This window comes from Atractosteus spatula, chromosome 2, assembly GCF_055471065.1.
Source record: "Atractosteus spatula isolate fAtrSpa1 chromosome 2, fAtrSpa1.hap1, whole genome shotgun sequence".
In the NCBI taxonomy this organism is placed as follows: domain Eukaryota; kingdom Metazoa; phylum Chordata; class Actinopteri; order Semionotiformes; family Lepisosteidae; genus Atractosteus; species Atractosteus spatula.
The window spans coordinates 28,971,281-28,989,610 of NC_142707.1; the positions used below are offsets into that span (position 1 = coordinate 28,971,281).

An 18,330-nucleotide genomic window follows, 5' to 3' on the forward strand; every position below is an offset into this window, starting at 1 on the left:
TTACCCTTAGCAAGATATAATTTTAAAAATATAATAGGAATAAATACAAGGGACAAGTATTTTAACTAGAAAATATTTATTTTACATCATTATTAAGATTATCTTGACAAAAAAGTAATTTCCCCCAATAGTAGTCCTGACCATGTCAAATAGGAGTTTTTTTCTATGACTTAAACTGAATATTATTTTCAAACTACATACACTGAGTAGACTATCAATTCATCATAACAATAATACTATCCATTATAATTATGTATTTATATGTTGGACAGATGCAGTCTAATACTAAGCTACTAACTTAGAATCCAATAATTACAGCTGTAAATTGTTCATATGAGTAGATCATTCTCAGCAAGATCTTAACTGCAACGCCTTATTACTAGAAGCAACTACAAACTGACGTACCTTAAACCTATAGCTTTTAAAAGATTTTAATACTGACTTGTAAATGTATTCTCTGAAAAGTTACCCAAATTTAATGCAAACATATACTTTCTCCACAAAACATTGGTAAGACAATTTCCAGATTATAGATACTTCACATTTTTAAAATATATAAGCAATTACATGTTTACAAACATAGCATCTCTGTATGAAAAGAACAAGATTTGACAAATTACAAACTTTGCAAATCCCAAATCATTACAATGACATAAAAACATCAGGAACAAGAAAATATTAATAGCGAATATATATGTTCATTTTTTTAATCACAAACTCTTGCTCATCTTTTTATTGTAAAGCAGAAACAAACAAGCTCATTTCTTATCAACCTCTTATCTTTTTTATTATGTTCTGTATTATAGTCATCTAATGTAATATTAATTCTTGTTTCCATGTTTTCATCATGTAAGGGATTGATTTCAGTCAGTTTTAATACTTTTAAACCTGTCTTTCCAGCTGGTTATCTGAAGCAGTCTCTTAAAGCAAGGTTACAGAGGATAGAGGATAGAATCTAAAAATATTTCCCACAGATAATGTAAAAGGGATACTTATGATTTTGAACACAAAATATATAAAACATGGTTGTTGTTGAAGGAAATGAGACTGTATATGATAAATGTTTGCTTTGATTTGAGGCCAAATGGCATGAAAAAGTATCACAGTCCTTAAAATGCATGTTTTGTACAGTACCTTTTGTACAGATACCTTCCATATATCTCAACTCAAGCTATAATCTGCACATAAAGTGGTCTGTTTTGATTTTCATCTGCTTTTTGCTGCTTGCACTCATCACCTGAAAAGCTGTACTTAATTCTCAATGAGCTGCCCCATGGGACTTCAGAATGAGGAAGAGCTATTTGCTTATGAAAGCTCCCCTCATCAGTATTTAATATCATAATACAAAAAAATCACAAAACTACCCATATATTTTTTAACTTCTCTTGTGCTTTTTATTTATCTCCTTGTTACGCAAGCTAAACAGTGTCTTTGTTCCTACATTTTGAAATTTACCAAAGCAGGCACACAGTCCTTGAAAACTACTTACTACTGGACATTCCATTTGCTTCTGATTTTTTGCTCTGGCTAGCATTGTTCAAAACTACAAAAGTAGTCAGTTATTTAATGGTCTTAATTTTACTTTTTTGCCTCACAGCGTTGAAGAGCTTTGCTTATAGTCTCTCAGGATAACAGATGCATATGTAACATTAGGCGGGGTGCACAGCACAGATTCGGACACAGGTGAGCTGGGAACAGAGCTGCCAGAACCTACAGAATCTCTAAAAGGAGAGGGTGGTGTGAGTGCTGGAGAATCCTCCAGAGTTAGTTTGGTTGGAACAAGGTCCTCTTCTTCATGGATCTCGGCATTGTCGTACATGTACCCATGGATAAGGTTAAACTGCTCACTTTCAACCTCCTCAATTGGGGAAACAGGCTCCTCACTGAACGTGTCCATCTGGAGAGGAAGGACTTGTTGTTGCATGAGATGAGGCTGATAGATGGGCCTCACACCATTGCCTGGGCCTGGAAGAGTGATCATGGAATTCAGATCCTGAATGCTGGGAGTGAACTTGCCAACTACATCTTGGAGCTGATCCATTATCAGCTGCGGGGGCAGGACACTATTGTGCATGTGCTCTGGCGGGTACATTTGAGATTCTTCACTTTCTTTCATTGGGCCTGTTGCAGGCATTCGCCTGTGTACCATCATGGAAGGGCTAACAGGCCGGTTGTACCTGATGGAGTCGCTCTCATCTTCTTCGGCCACATTGTACAAAGTCTTGGTGCTGAGGTCCGAGAAGTTGAGGCTCTTGTTCTGGTAGGTTTTAGTTAGGGGTTTGATGACTGCCATCTGATTCGACCCTGCCTCCTGTCTCTTCACATGGACAGACAATCTGTGCCACATGTGCTGCCCCTTCGGTGGCTGTCTTGCACCTGGTTCAGACCATGACACAGACTTTCCATTAGAACTATGAACAAAATAAAGACGACTGTTATTTCACAGGAACCCAGAAAGTGGAAGCAAAAAACATTTCTGGTTCATGTAAAAAATGTCATTAGGTAGAAAAGAACAATAAAAATACATTTAACATTTACTAATTTTTCATAATTTCTTAAAAAACTAATGGCACTCTTAAGTAATGCTAAAACTTGTGTGTTGAAAGTGCAGAAATGTATTTGTGTAAAATACCACATAAACAAGTTTTTTAAAAAAAGTTGTATCTTACAACCTTACTGTATGTTATACTTGTACACTTAAGAATGCTTATTAGCCTTTACAAAGGCTGCAGGAAATGGCAACAAATTAACTCCTCCTTAAGAAACAACCCAGAGATTTAAACAGTGCATTCCGTTTTTTGTCAGTACAATGAGTCTTTTAAAAATAAGGAGTGGTATCAAAGGTTTAGTCAGTGAGATAAATGTCTGGTGAAAAGCAAAAATCATTTACTCACAAACCCCAGTTCATCCTTAGAGGTTTGAGCTGTGAAATTTTAGAATACATGCTGGTTTTGTCATTTTTGCAAGACATTTCATTTTGTTTTAAACATATTAAATGTGTCTTGCCAGATTTGTTGAGTGGGATAAGATTTTGCTAAAACAATCTGTTTTATTTTAATGAAGTAATATACAGTGTAATATCTTAAACAGTTACTGTTTTTTAAAATGTACAGTATATTCTGCATAGCTTAAATTTCTACAACATGCAATGGGCTTTATACAAGCATTTACAGTACAATATATCATGTTCCAGTTACATGTCATCTGCTAAAAACAGCACTGTGAAGGTGAAAAATGTCACACAAGTTCAAATTAAAACTCCCAGTGGGCAATTTAACTTTAAAACATCATACTGTATTTAGGAGTTTGAATGTCCTTTTGATTAAAAAAGTGTCTTGATTACTTTATGGTTTCCACAAGCTTGATAATAATCAGGTACAGAAAGCACTTTTAAATACTAAGCAAACTTTACCTCACTCTTAATATATCTGTATAACTTAAGTTTTCCTAAATTGATTTAGTTTTTTTAAATTATTTTTCATTTTCTCCTCAAAGATGTCTGTAATCAATTTTTTTAATTATTTCATTGTGCTCTCATTTTTAAGAACACTACTGATAAGAAATTGTACTGTATTTCAAGTTTCTGTAACATTTATAAGGTTAATTAATTTACTGCCCTCAGCATTGATATTGAACAAAGAAGAGTACATTTCTCTTCTTTATACTACTCTAGCTTTTTCTGAGTTTCATAAATGCTTTGGGAAAATAAGTGTTTATGTGGTTATGAACAACAAAAAAGGAAAAATCCCTTCACAAATTACAAATTTCACAAATGTTATTGTGAAAAATCCCTTAACAAGTTACTTTTTATATTGTTATGTTTATATGTTATGTTTTTTTAAAAAAGAGAAGTTGAATATTAAACTGGTGGATAAGAGTGGTAATTGTAAAGGTGCCAAGACAAAATGACCCTACTTAGAAAAAAACTACTTGGCGTGCTTGCGTTCACTAAACCATTACAGATCTTGTAATGATGTAATGGTAATACTACTTATGCTTTGGTAGACTTACACTAAATCTAAAACAAACATATTTACAGTCGGTCCTGTTAATACATGATTCCTTGAAAACATGCAGTACTGTTTATACAATTTCAAATAAAACATTATTCTACTTTTCTTGTCAATTTTTATGTATATTTTTCTAAATTTAGCAAATTTAACTTGTACTGCAACTGCACAAAGCCTTTGAAACTTTGCACATGTTAGCGGTAAAAGCAATGTACCTACCTATGAGAAAACATACTTAAAACATACTAAAACATACTAAACTTATTCTATTGCATTGACTTACTTGGCATTTCCTGTAGCAGGTTTCTTCCTTCTGAACATATTTAGCAAGCTGTTGCTCCTGCAGGCTATTTTCCCATCACCTACATGCATGCGTACAACGTCTGAAGTGGTAAACGCGCTGCGGACATTCCTTTCAGGCTTGGCTATGATGATGTACATCTTTGGGGTGAACATGCACCCCAGGGCCACTGTCACGCTCAGGCTCACCGAGAAGGATGTGGTAATTATTTTGTAGTTGCTGCCAAAATATATTGGCACAAAGGCCAGCCATATAATGCAGGTGGTGTACATAGTGAAAGCTATATATTTTGCCTCGTTGAAGTTTGCAGGGACATTCCTGGTCTTGAAAGCATAATAGGTGCAGCTCATTATGAGCAGTCCATTGTACCCTAGAGGGGCCACCACCCCAAGGTTGCTGGTGTTGCATATCAAGTAGACTTCCCTGATGCTGGGATAGGACTTGATAGGTTCAGGAGGCTCCAGGATTATGAGGGTGATCTCCAAAGTTAGCTGAACACTGATTAAGATGGAAGCAATCACAACTTGGGCCCATGCACTCATGAATCTGGGTTTCCTGGTGCAAATCTTCTTCTTGCTGCCAGCCAGGATCCGCGCAATCCTGTTGGTTTTTGTGACCAGAGCTGAGTAACACATGGCTGAAGACAGCCCCACTAGGAGCCGCTGAAGGTAACATGATGCCACAGTGGGCCTGGCAATAAGAGTGAAGGGGCAGATATAACCCAGGAAGATACCAGCTAGGATGATGTAGCAAAGCTCACGGCTGGAGGACTTGACCACTGGAGTGTCACGGTATAGCACAAAGATGAAAGTCACAAACATGGTGACCAGGATTCCCAGACAGGAGAACACCACTGCTGCTATGGACTCCGCATTGCTCCACTCAAGATACCGCAAAGGAATGGGCTCACAACCTGCAAAATTAGACAGGGCTTTATTGAAAAACCACATCAACGATTTAAACAGGAATTTTAAATGAAAACCATACAAATCTATAGATGTCTATATTTAATATTTGCTTCCCTTGCATATGATAGTATAGTCCTTAAAATGTTAATTTTTTATTCTTTTTAGTTTTTGCATCCTTTCTGTGTGTACATTTCTGTTACATAAAAAATGTTAAGCAGAAAGATGAATAATTGGTATATTTTTAATAGTAAAAATGTTTTGCTAATGTAACAAGATTGTAAAGCTATATTGAACTGAGACCATGTGAGGTAGGTGGAGTTAGAATGACCCAATCAGCTGAACTGCCACTAGAGGCTGTTGAAGGCCTCTAATACGCCAATTCCTTGTGCTTAATGTACTCCTGAAAACCTCTCATATAAAGAAAACTCATAAATTGAAGACTAAATTACCATTAATTTACATGGGGAAAATTATAATGTGTTCCTGAACCCAAAACTTCCACCCATTTTCACCTGTAAATGCTCAAAATACAACCAAAACCATTTACAGTACAAGCACAAATTCTATTCATTATAAATAATATTCATTATTTATAGAATTATTTATATTATCAAAAAATATAATAACCTTCGACAGTATTTTTACTGTAAAGGAGAGATATGACAACTTTCTTTCCCAAATCAATTGGTGATACTGTAATTATCATTTTTTCTTTGTTTTATTTAGCTATTAATAATTTAAGAAAAAAAGTTTTATTTTCAAAACAAACTTTTGAGAATTAGGAAACAGCTTAGCCTACATGTTTTTTATTGATGGTTGCAGTGATGAACAGTAGGTGCTGTACATAATAACACTCACATAAATTATTACATATATAGCACACACACCAGATGAAGATAAATGTGGTGCCTGACAAATGTCTTTGTTGTGCTGGCTTTCATCGATGCATCATATCACATCCAGTTTTACACTAATAGGTAGTGTAATAAGTTTTTGGCTTAGATTTTTTTTCATCACTTTCTTTAAAGATTTTCCTTTCTTTGGGAGCCATGTTAAAAAAAGCACTGATGGAAGTACTGTAAAACAACACTAGCAAACTTAGGGGAGGTAGCTTTCGTACACACATGTTGCTACATTGGAACTGAGATGGGTAAGGTTGCAAAGTTCGATCTTGCTTGTATCCTTTCTAGTATTATCAAGTTGTGTGTTCGTTATTTGAAGTTATTAATTGTAACTGCTTGTGTAAGCCAATTCTCGTAAACGGAGAGCTCATACTGTAAATCGAGGGATAGGTGTACTATAAATACTGTAACTACACTTGAGTTGAATCTGGTAATCGGTGGTTAATTGGTGAAGGGCTCAGTGTTACATTCTTACATGGGGATAATTTAGTCTGTTTGGTATATAAATTCTTTCATAGTATTAGTTTGTGGGTGGATTTTATCTCCAACCACTGGTGGTTAGAGAAGTAAATATTTGTCTACAAGGGTTTTGCTGTACTTCTATAGTTTGTTGTAAACTTTTGTATGTGCTCAGGCTCTGCAAGTCTTATTTAGGTTGCAGCTTGTCACAACTTGATAGTTAAAATTTGAAAGTGTACATTCATTGTTTACAATCATTTAGACACTGTCATAATTTAGAGAGAAATGTAATTAGTATAATAAAAGTACAGTCTTTCCTAAAATAATCTATTTGATTAAAAGTATCCAGAAAATAAAATACATATGTACAGATCTCTGAAAACTATACTAACTGTAAGTACCTGTATTTCCATTACTGTATTTTACTTCATAATGCTGAAATTTAGGTATGCATGCAGGCTCTAAATTTACATAAATGTTGGATTATTGAGTGAGAGAAGTTTAAATTAACATAGTTTCAGTCTATAGAATGTTTATGATTTTGTTTTTATTAATATACATGATGGTATTTTGTAGTTCATGCTTTTGCCCTTAACCCCACACTTTAAGGTAACCTTGAGACATTAAACCAATGTCCTGACTATATGTCATTAAAGATAAACTAGAGCTGTTTATAAGAGCTGAAGTGTAAACTATGGTGTCCTGGTTTAATAACATTCTGCTCTTGCATAATCTGCCCAGCCTGTTCTCCCTTAATTCAATTGATGAAGCAATTTCATACTCCTCCATCTGATTTTTAGTGTTTTTTAGTGTTTAGCGTGTCTGCTGGCACATAATGGCAGCTACAGTACGCATCACAGTACACATTGGTGGGTGACGCAGGTCGCCTCATGTTTATAAAAACACTTAGAGCCTTCACACAAGTGTAAAATTAGGTGGAGGTGTATTTACAACTGGAAACAAGTGGCACTTTTTTACTAAAAAGGTTGTGGGAGTATGGAACAAGCCCCACAGCCACGATGTTGAGCTGATACATTGGTGTCTTTCAAAAAATGTCTAGATGAGAACATTGGATATACTAGCTACTAACTTCCAAATGGGCTAGATGGGCTGAATGCCCTACTATTATTAACTGTTCTGATGATCTTAATATATGATGAATATAAGGAGGGAGAATAGATGATAATAGTATGAAGGCCACAGTGCTTAAATACTGCATGAATAACCAGGAGCTTTAGTTACTGACAGAGGAATGATAGTACAATTACTGTAGGTATGAAGCAAAAAGCCTAATTTAGAATCTGCTCTGTTGGATATGAATTAAAAACCACATGGCTTCACTGTGTATCATAGCTTTATAAAGCACTCATCTGAACCTGGCAGAAGAGCTCCCATTTTGAAAAGGCACCAAATATCAAAGTAGGTTTTTAGATCAACTAAAAATAAAACCCTTCTGTTCTGAGACTGAAAGCAGATATATTACAGTCAAAAGGTCTGATGCACTTTTTCTGTATCTTTACTTTCAACTAAAAAAATCAACGTTTTTAACAAAGTGCTGCCCTGCACATTTTAGTCATTGTAACTGTGGTACAAAGATAAACATAGTAAAAGTACAGTACATGAATATTATATCTTGAAATCATACAGCATATGGTAGATGTATTTGGATTTAGAATAACATCATGTTTTGTAGTTTCCGTTTCAATCAAATGTCTACATTTTCACTTACTTGCAATAATTATTTGCTTATTTCCTACTGCTCAGGTCTTAAAGAAAAAAGTGCTTTCTTTTTAACAGTTTTTCCAAGACTTTTGCTACTGTACTATCCTAATTAAAGTTAAAATATAATTGTGAAACATAATCAGTGTCAATTTATTTGAAAAAGGAATATATGGATTTTAACATGGTCTATACAGGATAGAGGCTTGAATCTCCATGTATGTGCAGTGTTGCTTTAAGAATTTCTGTTGCTAAAACAAATACCTAAATTATCAATGCACTAAAAAAATCAGACAGCAAACAACAGATGGTCTTTTCACTGTAAAATGTAAAGTACAAACTCCCCAGTATGTGTGACAATCTAACTTTAGAAACATTTAACTTAATTTACTGAAACATGCAATGGGAGTACATTTTTCTACATAAAAATGGTTGTTTAGAAATGTAAGTGGTAAGGTGTTAGGGTTTAAAGCAAAGCAAAACCTTGAAAAAACCTTGAAAAAAGAGGCAGATGACCGGCTTGTTCCAGACAAAAAAGAGCACTGTTGTGAAAAGGTTTGATAACTGAAGGAAGAGGGCACACAGAACATGTAGAAGCTGCATTTATTCATACTAGGAGGATGCACTGACAAGGATGAGTACTACACCTGAGGTTTGCACCTAGGCTTTAAACATGCTTTACTAGCATGCTTTATTTTTTTTATTTCCATATTTGATATAACTTCTTACTGTAGATTTGCTCATCATCAAAAAAGACAAAGGCAGTTCAATGACATGTCCTATACCAAGACCTCTTAAAGTACGTAAAGTTGGTGTTCTGGAGTGTAGAACAGAAGTCTTTTAAAGAGCAGGTAACGAGGACTACAATCTATCACGACAAATAAAACTGACAAAATTATATGCTGAGGCCACATGCACAGACCTTCCTCAGAAAGCACAATAGGATTTTTTTTTTAATTTTCAGCTCGAAGCAGTTTCTTCTGAGTAAAAAACAGTCAAAACACAGCAGCTGCTCCACAGTAGAGTGAAAACATCTAAAATGAACACATACCTTCAAGCTCCTCATCTGGCCACCATCCCAAGTCACAGGCCTTACAGGTAAACTCATCCTGGACATATTCATTATCTTTGCAGGCTGTACAGATCCAGCAGCAGCTGACCTCTCCTTTTCTGATAACCTGTAACAATACAATCTGTGAGTACTGTACCTAAGTTACAATGTGAAACACATCTATACTGTACGTAAATTGAGAGCAGAAGACCATAATTATGTGTTTACCCATAAGTTCACTTTTCAGCACTTTCAAATAAAAAAAAACAATCAAGTGAATTCACTACTTAAAAGAAGCAAGATCAATTGATTTACACAATTTATTATCAGAATGTGATCTTTGAAAGAATTTGCCTGACTTGATATGTCAGAAATATGGAAAAAAGATTAAATTTATGGACTATTATGACAGTTCTTATGTGTTTGTTGACCATTAAGTATAGTCAGTGGTATGCTCATTTATTATCTTACTTCAGAGCAACACTTGAGTATATTTTTGTCAGAAAGACTAATGATGCCAAGGGTTATAGGAAGAAAAACAACAATCATTAATATAATATATAAACATGTTACGAAAAACATACTGTGTTTGTGTTGGAACACTAGTGAATGGACTGCAATGCCTGTTTTGTGGTAATATTTTGTGTCAGTTTATCCGACAGTATTATATGTGTCACGGATGTCGGAAGGGCATGCTGTGGAATGCCAAGGAGAGCAGCAGAGACCATATGCTTAGTGGCAAAAAGGGGCAACACGAGGGTTAGCCCAGGTTCAGGGGGTTGGACGATGTCGGTAGAGAAACCTATGCCCCAGGCCACGGACGTGGGGCGACCTGGTAATAGGCGGGTCTCACGACATCAGTACCCTCAATGGTGAGCCAGGAGCAGAGCAGACACAGGAAGTAAATAGGCAACACAGCAAGACACACCCGAAAGACATGAATAATCACAGGGAACTAGGAACAGGGCAGAAGAACAGCACCCTCTAGGTGTAGAGGGTGTGACAATATGGATTACAATAATTTTGACACTAACCAAAGGCAAGGAAAGGAAAATAAACAAGCACTGTTAAAGCATTCTGGTTTACCCAATGTAACCAAACTGGTAATGTTTTGATAATGATTACATATCATCTCTGGACCCACTGTACCTTTATCTCCCCCTTTGAGCAGGGTTCGCTGCATACAGAGCGCACCATCCCACTGCGGTTCATTTGAATTCTGTAGTCATCAATATTTAAGTTTCCTTCATGCCAGGATCCAACATTGATGTAGTCATAATGACCAGGTTCCACATACTGGAGATTCATGATATCATACCTAAAAGTAAAATCAGAGATACAATGTCTCAGGATGACCACTGGCACACAAAAATATGCTGCTTGTCCTTCTAGAGTAAATACATCATATGATTAAACTAGTGTGATAAAATGATTTAAATGTATGGTTCATCAGAAAAACTCACTCATGGACTACTAATGAACACTTTAGTATAGCAATGGAATAACCGTCTTTAAAGTCTTTCCAGTGATACCTTGAACCTGTTCTTAATATCAGAATATGACTTTTAATACAGAAGCTTATTAGAGCCACAGAGAAAAAAATCTTGCTTATACGAGATAGTATTGGATGTATATGAGAAAATGATTGAATTTAAACAAGAAAATTATTCCATTTAAATGCAGTAGTTAATTTGTGAACAACATTGCCTACTATTTTAAAATATTGCATTATATATGTAATAATATTGTACCGTGCAAAGTAGTTTTGACTTTAACAACAGAATAATATTGTTACACTCCTCTTTTTGGAAAAAAATAATGTAAAGGAGCTCATGTCTTTTGTATACATGAAGTAGAGCACAGTGTCTGTGAGCAGTCCTCTGTTAAATTCATGTGCTTGTCGCTGTTTCTGCGACAAGTAGAAATGACACAGCTTTCCAAACGTATGTTATTCTTGATGTGAAACTGCAGAAACATGTACTGTGCAGGGGGTTTTGTAGACTCTTTAAACATTGAACAGAATAGTGACAAAGATTCCTACCATGGATTTCAAAGCTTAAAACAATATTGAACCAGTCACCATCTAGTGTTGAATTTGTGTTTTACATTAAAATCCTCAAACCTTCTATGGTATTATGTATATTTACAAAATAATGTCTTTACTATTTTATTTCAATCAAAAGAGAAAATGGAAATGTACATGTTAATCAAACAAAAATGGAGCCTCAAAAACTCCCTGGGTTTCCATATTAATGTATACTTTTTGATGATGCAAGGGGTTATGTCTTCAATAGGCGTTATTTCCCCCTTGGTTTCTTACAAGTTTTAGAAGCTTTCCCCTGCCAAGAGCCTGGAGTTTGGCAATTACTGGAGCAAAGATCAACCGTGCACCCTGCTCCAACACATATAAACACAGTGCCAGACCAGTGACGTACGAGAGAAGAAGTCGGAGTAGTCGGAACGACACAAGACCTTCACATCAGCCTCTACCTTGCACAGGCTGATACACCAGTAAACTAGCTTCTTGGCTGAAGACTCCAGACTCCAGACACTCGGGTGCCTAACAAGCCTTTGGGCTGAGGACTGGCAGTGGTACTATCACTAGTGCAGGCTGCTGGCTCACTAACACGAAGATTTCACTTACTCAACCTTACATGCCTCGGATTGCATACACACTCCTTTGTTACTACCTTAGCCATCATGGACAAGCATCGACCACCCTGTTGCTGTGCCAGATAGGGAGCCGGTATTGAAAATGGTTAAAGTCAATAAAGAGTAGTCTGACTTCAGACCTGTGTGTGGTGTGCGTTTTTGATTGGGGCCTTACATAGAGCCGGTGCTCCTATTGTGAGCTGCCCCATGCACCATTCACAATTTGTATTAAAACATTCAAAATAGCAAGCTTCCTAATTCACTTTTTACACACAACATAACTTATTGAATTGAAGTAATATTTTTTTCTGGGACACAAACATATGAAAATCAGTACTTATGTAACCATAAAGACACAAACATACAGAGAAAATAGTCATCTCATTTTCCAAGAAATAAATGTTTAAAAAGTAGTAATTATAAAGCAAAGCTTTAAAATTTTCTTTACAAAATGAATTGGTTCAAACTCTTGTAGATAGAAGAATAAGATCATTACCTGCCAAGTGTGTCCCCTTTCTCATCAAACCGTACCTCCTCTCCAGATATACCTGTGAAAGAGGTATTTAACAGGAATTCTAGCAGCTTGCTGCCATCAATGGGGTTCATGGCATCACAGAGCCCTGTGTGTCCTGAGCACAATTTATGGTGCATATCATGTAGCCCATGGGCCATGGCATAAATGGCATTGATGACGAATCCCATTTTACTGTCTTGCACATAGTTTTCTTCCAAGCTCTCATTGCCTGAAAATAAACAAAAGTAATAAAAATTAAAAACAAATAACATAACAGCTTATATGAGCTGAAGAAATGTATTTATGCACAAAAGAAGTTGCAAAACTTGGGTCAGAATCAATTAGTCAGTTAGTCAAAAGTCATTTAATTGGGTTAGATGGGACAAAAAGCCTCCTTTCATTTGTAGCCTTTCTTATTTTAAATCACAAAATGCAGATGAAAGAATCATGATAATTTTCAGTATTGATGGGCAGCTTCACTCTTCCTGGAATTTCTCTAGCTGTGGACACTAGACAGCTTAGACAGATGTGACCATCCTGAGGTGGTGACCCTTGGCCCTGCAGGATATGGCCTGTCCCTTACAGAGCCAGGTTTATTATGCCTCTGGACTATTCTCTAGTCTGTTCGAATAGAAAATCATATTCTCTGAGCTTTTATCAAAAATGGGCCAATCATACCAAAAGCAACAAGGTAATCTTTATGAGTAAAGCAGGGTATAATCCTCATTATATGCTGTTCTTACATCAGATGTCATGTCTTAAATCACGTCTTTCAAATGGCTATTTATACCGTTTCTCATATATTCATTATGGGATTTTTAACTCAATTCAAATGCCAGATACTGACACTTTTAAGAAATCACATTACGTGGGCTCAATATTTTGCAATTTAAGAAGTAGATTACATTATATATGTGCCTCAGGAGCAACTGCTAAGTCTAGCATTTTCACTGTGCATCTTATAAGATGAATAATGAAACACAGAAGCTTTCTAAGAGTTAACTACTGCATGTACAAAATGGACCAGGCCTTTTAGCACATCATAAAGCAGCTGTAGGGACTGTAAAATGTGTATTTTACAAAATTGCCTTGTTTTGTTGTTACAACAATCATTCTTTCTTGCTATGACAATGTCACTCTTTGCAGTAACAAAATGTACAAGATAGTTAATACTGTTAGGAGAGGTACAAAAGTTGCTGAAATAAAGTATTTTGGTCATGTCGGATGCATGAATGATACAAAACGTTTGGAAGTTTGTGTTGTGTATCTTGTGTCTTTGTAGAAGACAATAACATGGGTGTTTTTCAGATGTTTTATTAGAAGTTGTAATGCTACAAAATCCCAAACTGACAATTGAACATTGGTTCTAATGGATGTTTTTACAACATGTAGTCTACAAATACTTATTGTCACATCCATTTTGTGCAAAATGAAAACTAATTTTTAAATGCTGTCACAAGGGTTTTTACAATCATGGCTTCCTCTAACAAAACACAATATATAATTAACTGAAATAGAACTGAACCATTACTATTATGCAAAAGTTTTACCTACTGTGTAGTAAAAGCATTAAAATCCAATAATTATTAATCTTAAAACAAACTAAATTGGCAAAAAATAATTAAATGGTCAGAGGGTACTAATGCATTCAACCAGTAAACATTTCCATGCACTGAAATACCATTTAATTTTCTTTAAATCTAGAGCTTAGTAAAATTCTGTAGTTCACAACAGGGAGTCTAGATGATGGATTATTTGTACTGAATCTGTCAGGCTCGCCCCTGCTGCAGAGCTGCAGAGTGAGCTACTGTAGTGTTTGCCATGGTAGCTGGCCACACATCCACCCCCTGTCACTCTGTGCCTGTTACCATGGAAATGTATTCTGATGGGAAATCTGCATCACCTGTGGGCAACATACATCCATGTCCGCACCAGGTGGTGCAGAATATTTAAGGACTCCTAGCACTGCAAGGGTTCTGTTACAGAGTTTTTTTACTCTGAGTCTCTCAAATCTTTTCTGTTTCCCTAGCTTTGCCTTGCTTGGAATCCCAACTTTTGCTTTGTTTATTACCTCATCACCAGGTCACACTTTGGCTTGTTACCTCTCTGTGTTTTCTTGGCTTTGAATTATGTTTGTTTTTATTACAATATCTTCTAGAAATGCACTTTATTATAGACTTTCACTGTGTTTCCTGGATCTGACCCTCATGTAGGTCTGACCACACCTATGGGATTTCCTCTGTGCCTTGGACTATATTTCATATCACTTTCACCAGCTTTGACACCCTGCCTGCTCGACCACGAATGGTGACAAACGTGGACTGTGTTTGCTCCCTGATTTCCTTGCCTGTCCGTTCTGCCTGTCCCATGCATGCACAACACAGTGCATTTCCATAGTCAGAGGGATAGTTTGGTGTTTCCCTGTCTCATCTACCTCTGTTGCTCTGCATGTGGTTCATCTTAGGTCTCATATACCCACTACTAATTCCTAATTAACTACTACTAACTACTAATTAAGAATCATTTTATTTCTTATATCAGGGAGTTTAAAATAGGATAAGCAAAATAGAATGTTTTTTTTATTTTTTTGTCCACAAGTACATAACAGTTCTTAAATATGAATTCAAGTCTATTTACTGTACCTCTTGAAATTCAGGACAGATCTAATCTTATTTATAATTAAATACTGGCAAAGTGAAGCATCACATGTTCTAAAATAAGCATTCTAGTACATTCTTTTGGCTTCCTTTCTAAGAGTACAGAACAAGCTGCCCTGACTTCTTTCAATAAACAGCTGGATGACATCCTTGGATCAATAGGCTACTAACTGCCAAATGGGCCAGGTGGGCCAAGTAGTTTGTCATGTTTGTATCTTATCTTATTTTCTTTATTTTTCTATTGCATAATGCTGTCTTAAAGATGTGCATTAAGTTTCTTTGCATGATTGCTGAAAGAAGCAAATGCTGTATTATTTGTACATTAAGCCAGTTAGAAGTAGTATCACTCAATACTGCCAAAACTTACCATTTTAATCTATCTACATAAGGGGTGTGGACACAATTACTGAAATATATTCTTATATATTATACATATTTTTTTAAATATGAGAAAATATTTCACCAAGTGTGTTAAAAGTGATGCAGTGGTTAGCATCGCTGCCTCGCTGTGCTGGGGTCCTAGGTTCAATTCCAAACCTAGGATGCTATCTGCATGGTGTTTGTATGTTCTCCCCATGTTTACATGAGTGTGCTCCAGTTTCCTCTTACAGTTCAAAGATTTACTGGTAGATTAATTCGTTTCTGGAAAAATTGTCCCTGGGTGAGTGTGTGTGTGTCTGTTTGTGTCTGCCTCCCGGCAATGGATTGGCGTATTTCTTGCCGGGGTCTGGTACCCTCAATCCTGTCTTAGATAAAGTAATTATGAAAAGGATGGATAGATTTTTCTTACTTTGTCCCATGTAGGATATTTTATACATTTTTAACAGTTATAATATTTGAGTTAAAACATTCACTTAATTAAAAGTTAGTGTATTAGAAAACAATCTGGAGTCCGGTTAGACGTATTACAATTATGTAACTTAGAAAGTAATTAAATGTACTATAACAGAGAGCTTTGGGTGGAACAAAGAAGAAAAACACTAGGCCTTTCAAGAATTGAGTTAGACACCCTTGGTCTAGACTCCAACATGAGGTGGTAAATTTAGTAAGTCACAGCATGGCTCTATTTGTTTCTTTATAGTTTCATATCTTCTAGTTTAGCTTTAACTATTCACACCCAATTGTGAAACTAAAGATCTGAAATCTCTAATATTCTAATACAACAACCACTCAAGGGAGATACAATCTGCTGCACTGATAATACTGCAGCAGAGATAATGTTTAATTAATTTCAGAAGTTTCTTTCACAAATTTACCACCAAAATACTAACATTTGATTTTTATTTTCCTCTTGTCACTTGAAAGGATTGATGTCTGAGCTTAGAAATGAAATTGTTCAGCAATAAACTTAATAAAGCATCACAGGGGAAAATGATTGAAACAAACAAGAAAATACTTACTTAGATATGTTCAGACACATTAAGCAGGTATTGCTACTCTTTTAATTTGTAGTGGCAATGCTTATTAATAAGCCAGAATTAAGTGTTTCTGTGTTTTCCCAGGGAGGCCTCTCTCTCTCATCTCTGTGGAGCAGGACACACACAGGCCATCCCATGTTGTTTCTGATTTAAAGTATTTTCTTGCTGATAAGGAACAATTCCCAGTATCTGGAGGCAACCAGGGATGTGCCTACCTATCATAATGGATGGGCTACTCCTGGCGCCGGAGTGTCTGGGAGACCCACCCGGACCTTACAAACACCTGGTTTATGCTCCTAGGGTGAAGAGGTCAATGTTATTCTTTCCTACAGTTGACCAACCAGTCAGGAACCTGCAGGGCATGGTAACCCCACGTGGGTCTCAAACGCCTGCCAAACTCTCAACCAACCATCGCCCGTCTTTGTTCTAGTTAAAAGACACTGCTGAGCTCTCAGACTTAATCACGTTTCTGCCACTGTTGTTTGAGTGTGGGACTTGCAAAATTGTTCCAAGCCGAGCCAGGGGGAAGCCCGCGCGTAAAGACAGATCAGCCCGAGGTTGAGCCTCCAGCAAAAGACCTCGTGAATTTGCTGGCACCACTGTGAAGACTAGTACCTAAAGAAGGCTCCACAGCCGAAACATTGTGTTTCCTTTCTTCTCTTTTCAGCATGGAATAAACCTATTACTTGTTCCTTTACAGCCTACGCATGCTGACATAGCTACAGTACCCACCTGAACTACTTCCTTGTTTTGTATCTCTTCGTGGTTATATATTTATCTTTTGTATTCTGATAACCCTCACAGTAAGATCTGGCATCTGTATCCAGGCAGACTGTTACAGTATATGTATTTATACGCACAGTTTTATGTATTAATAAATGTACCGTGTATTTGAATCTATGTGTGTGCATTGCTGATTGTTCTGACGATTGATCCTCTAATAGCCATAAAAGAATCACCTCGTGATCAACTGTTACAATTAATAGATTGTTCCAGTATGTTCACAAAACTCCTACAAATTAAATATATAAATAAACCCCTTAGTATTATTGGCTATTTATATACTTTAAGCACTTTTATGAATCTGCTACAACTATTCAAATATTAAGTATTCGGTGAACGCTAAACCATTGCATTGTATAATTATTACTGATATGCTGATTTTTCAGTGCTTAAAGTATGCTGGATTCGTCTAATTATTTTCGATCCTTGGGTGATACTTTCAAACTGTGATGGACCCTTAGAAAGTTCTGTATTTCTGTAACCTCCACTGTTTTGGTAGGTGCAAAAACATTACAGAAGCAAACTATTTGGACTACAAGATAAAATAAAGAGCATCTTTCTTTAACATATTTCTTATCACATTGGCAGATGGAAAAATGTGAAAAGAACAATAATTAATAAATATTTAACTCATGTTGGTGACTTCACTTTGGTTTTCTTGTGGAAAAATGTTTAAATCAAACTGATGAATGATAGTTTAGTAAAAATATATTTTGCCATGCCATATATAGATTAAAACAAAGTCAAAGAAATATTGTGTTGCACTTAATTCAATGAATATTTGTCAGAGCATTTATCTTATCCAACATTATATGACACAACCAGTGAGTGAAAATTTCTCAGTTTTCTGGGTGAAATAACCCACTCAGAAAAAAATGCCAAAATTCAGAGAAAAGACCATAAAATAAAACAGAATTAATGTAGTACTTTTATTTTTTACACATGTTTCAGATAGT

The 18,330-nt window shown here is 35.9% G+C and overlaps 1 protein-coding gene across 1 annotated transcript in view; it reads right to left on the reverse strand.

The window, feature by feature from the left end:
• Positions 1-59: 59 nt before the first annotated feature.
• The window catches only part of LOC148839507 (metabotropic glutamate receptor 1-like), a 98,533-nt gene continuing 80,262 nt past the window's right edge, over positions 60-18,330 (reverse strand). The window contains exons 4-8 of the mRNA XM_088938432.1: positions 12,499-12,745; positions 10,500-10,668; positions 9,351-9,477; positions 4,294-5,224; positions 60-2,411 (exon numbers count right to left, since the gene is read on the reverse strand). Of these exons, the coding sequence (XP_088794558.1) occupies positions 1,592-2,411; positions 4,294-5,224; positions 9,351-9,477; positions 10,500-10,668; positions 12,499-12,745 (2,294 nt within the window). The 3' untranslated portion in view covers positions 60-1,591. The remainder of the gene's footprint in view (positions 2,412-4,293; positions 5,225-9,350; positions 9,478-10,499; positions 10,669-12,498; positions 12,746-18,330) is intronic.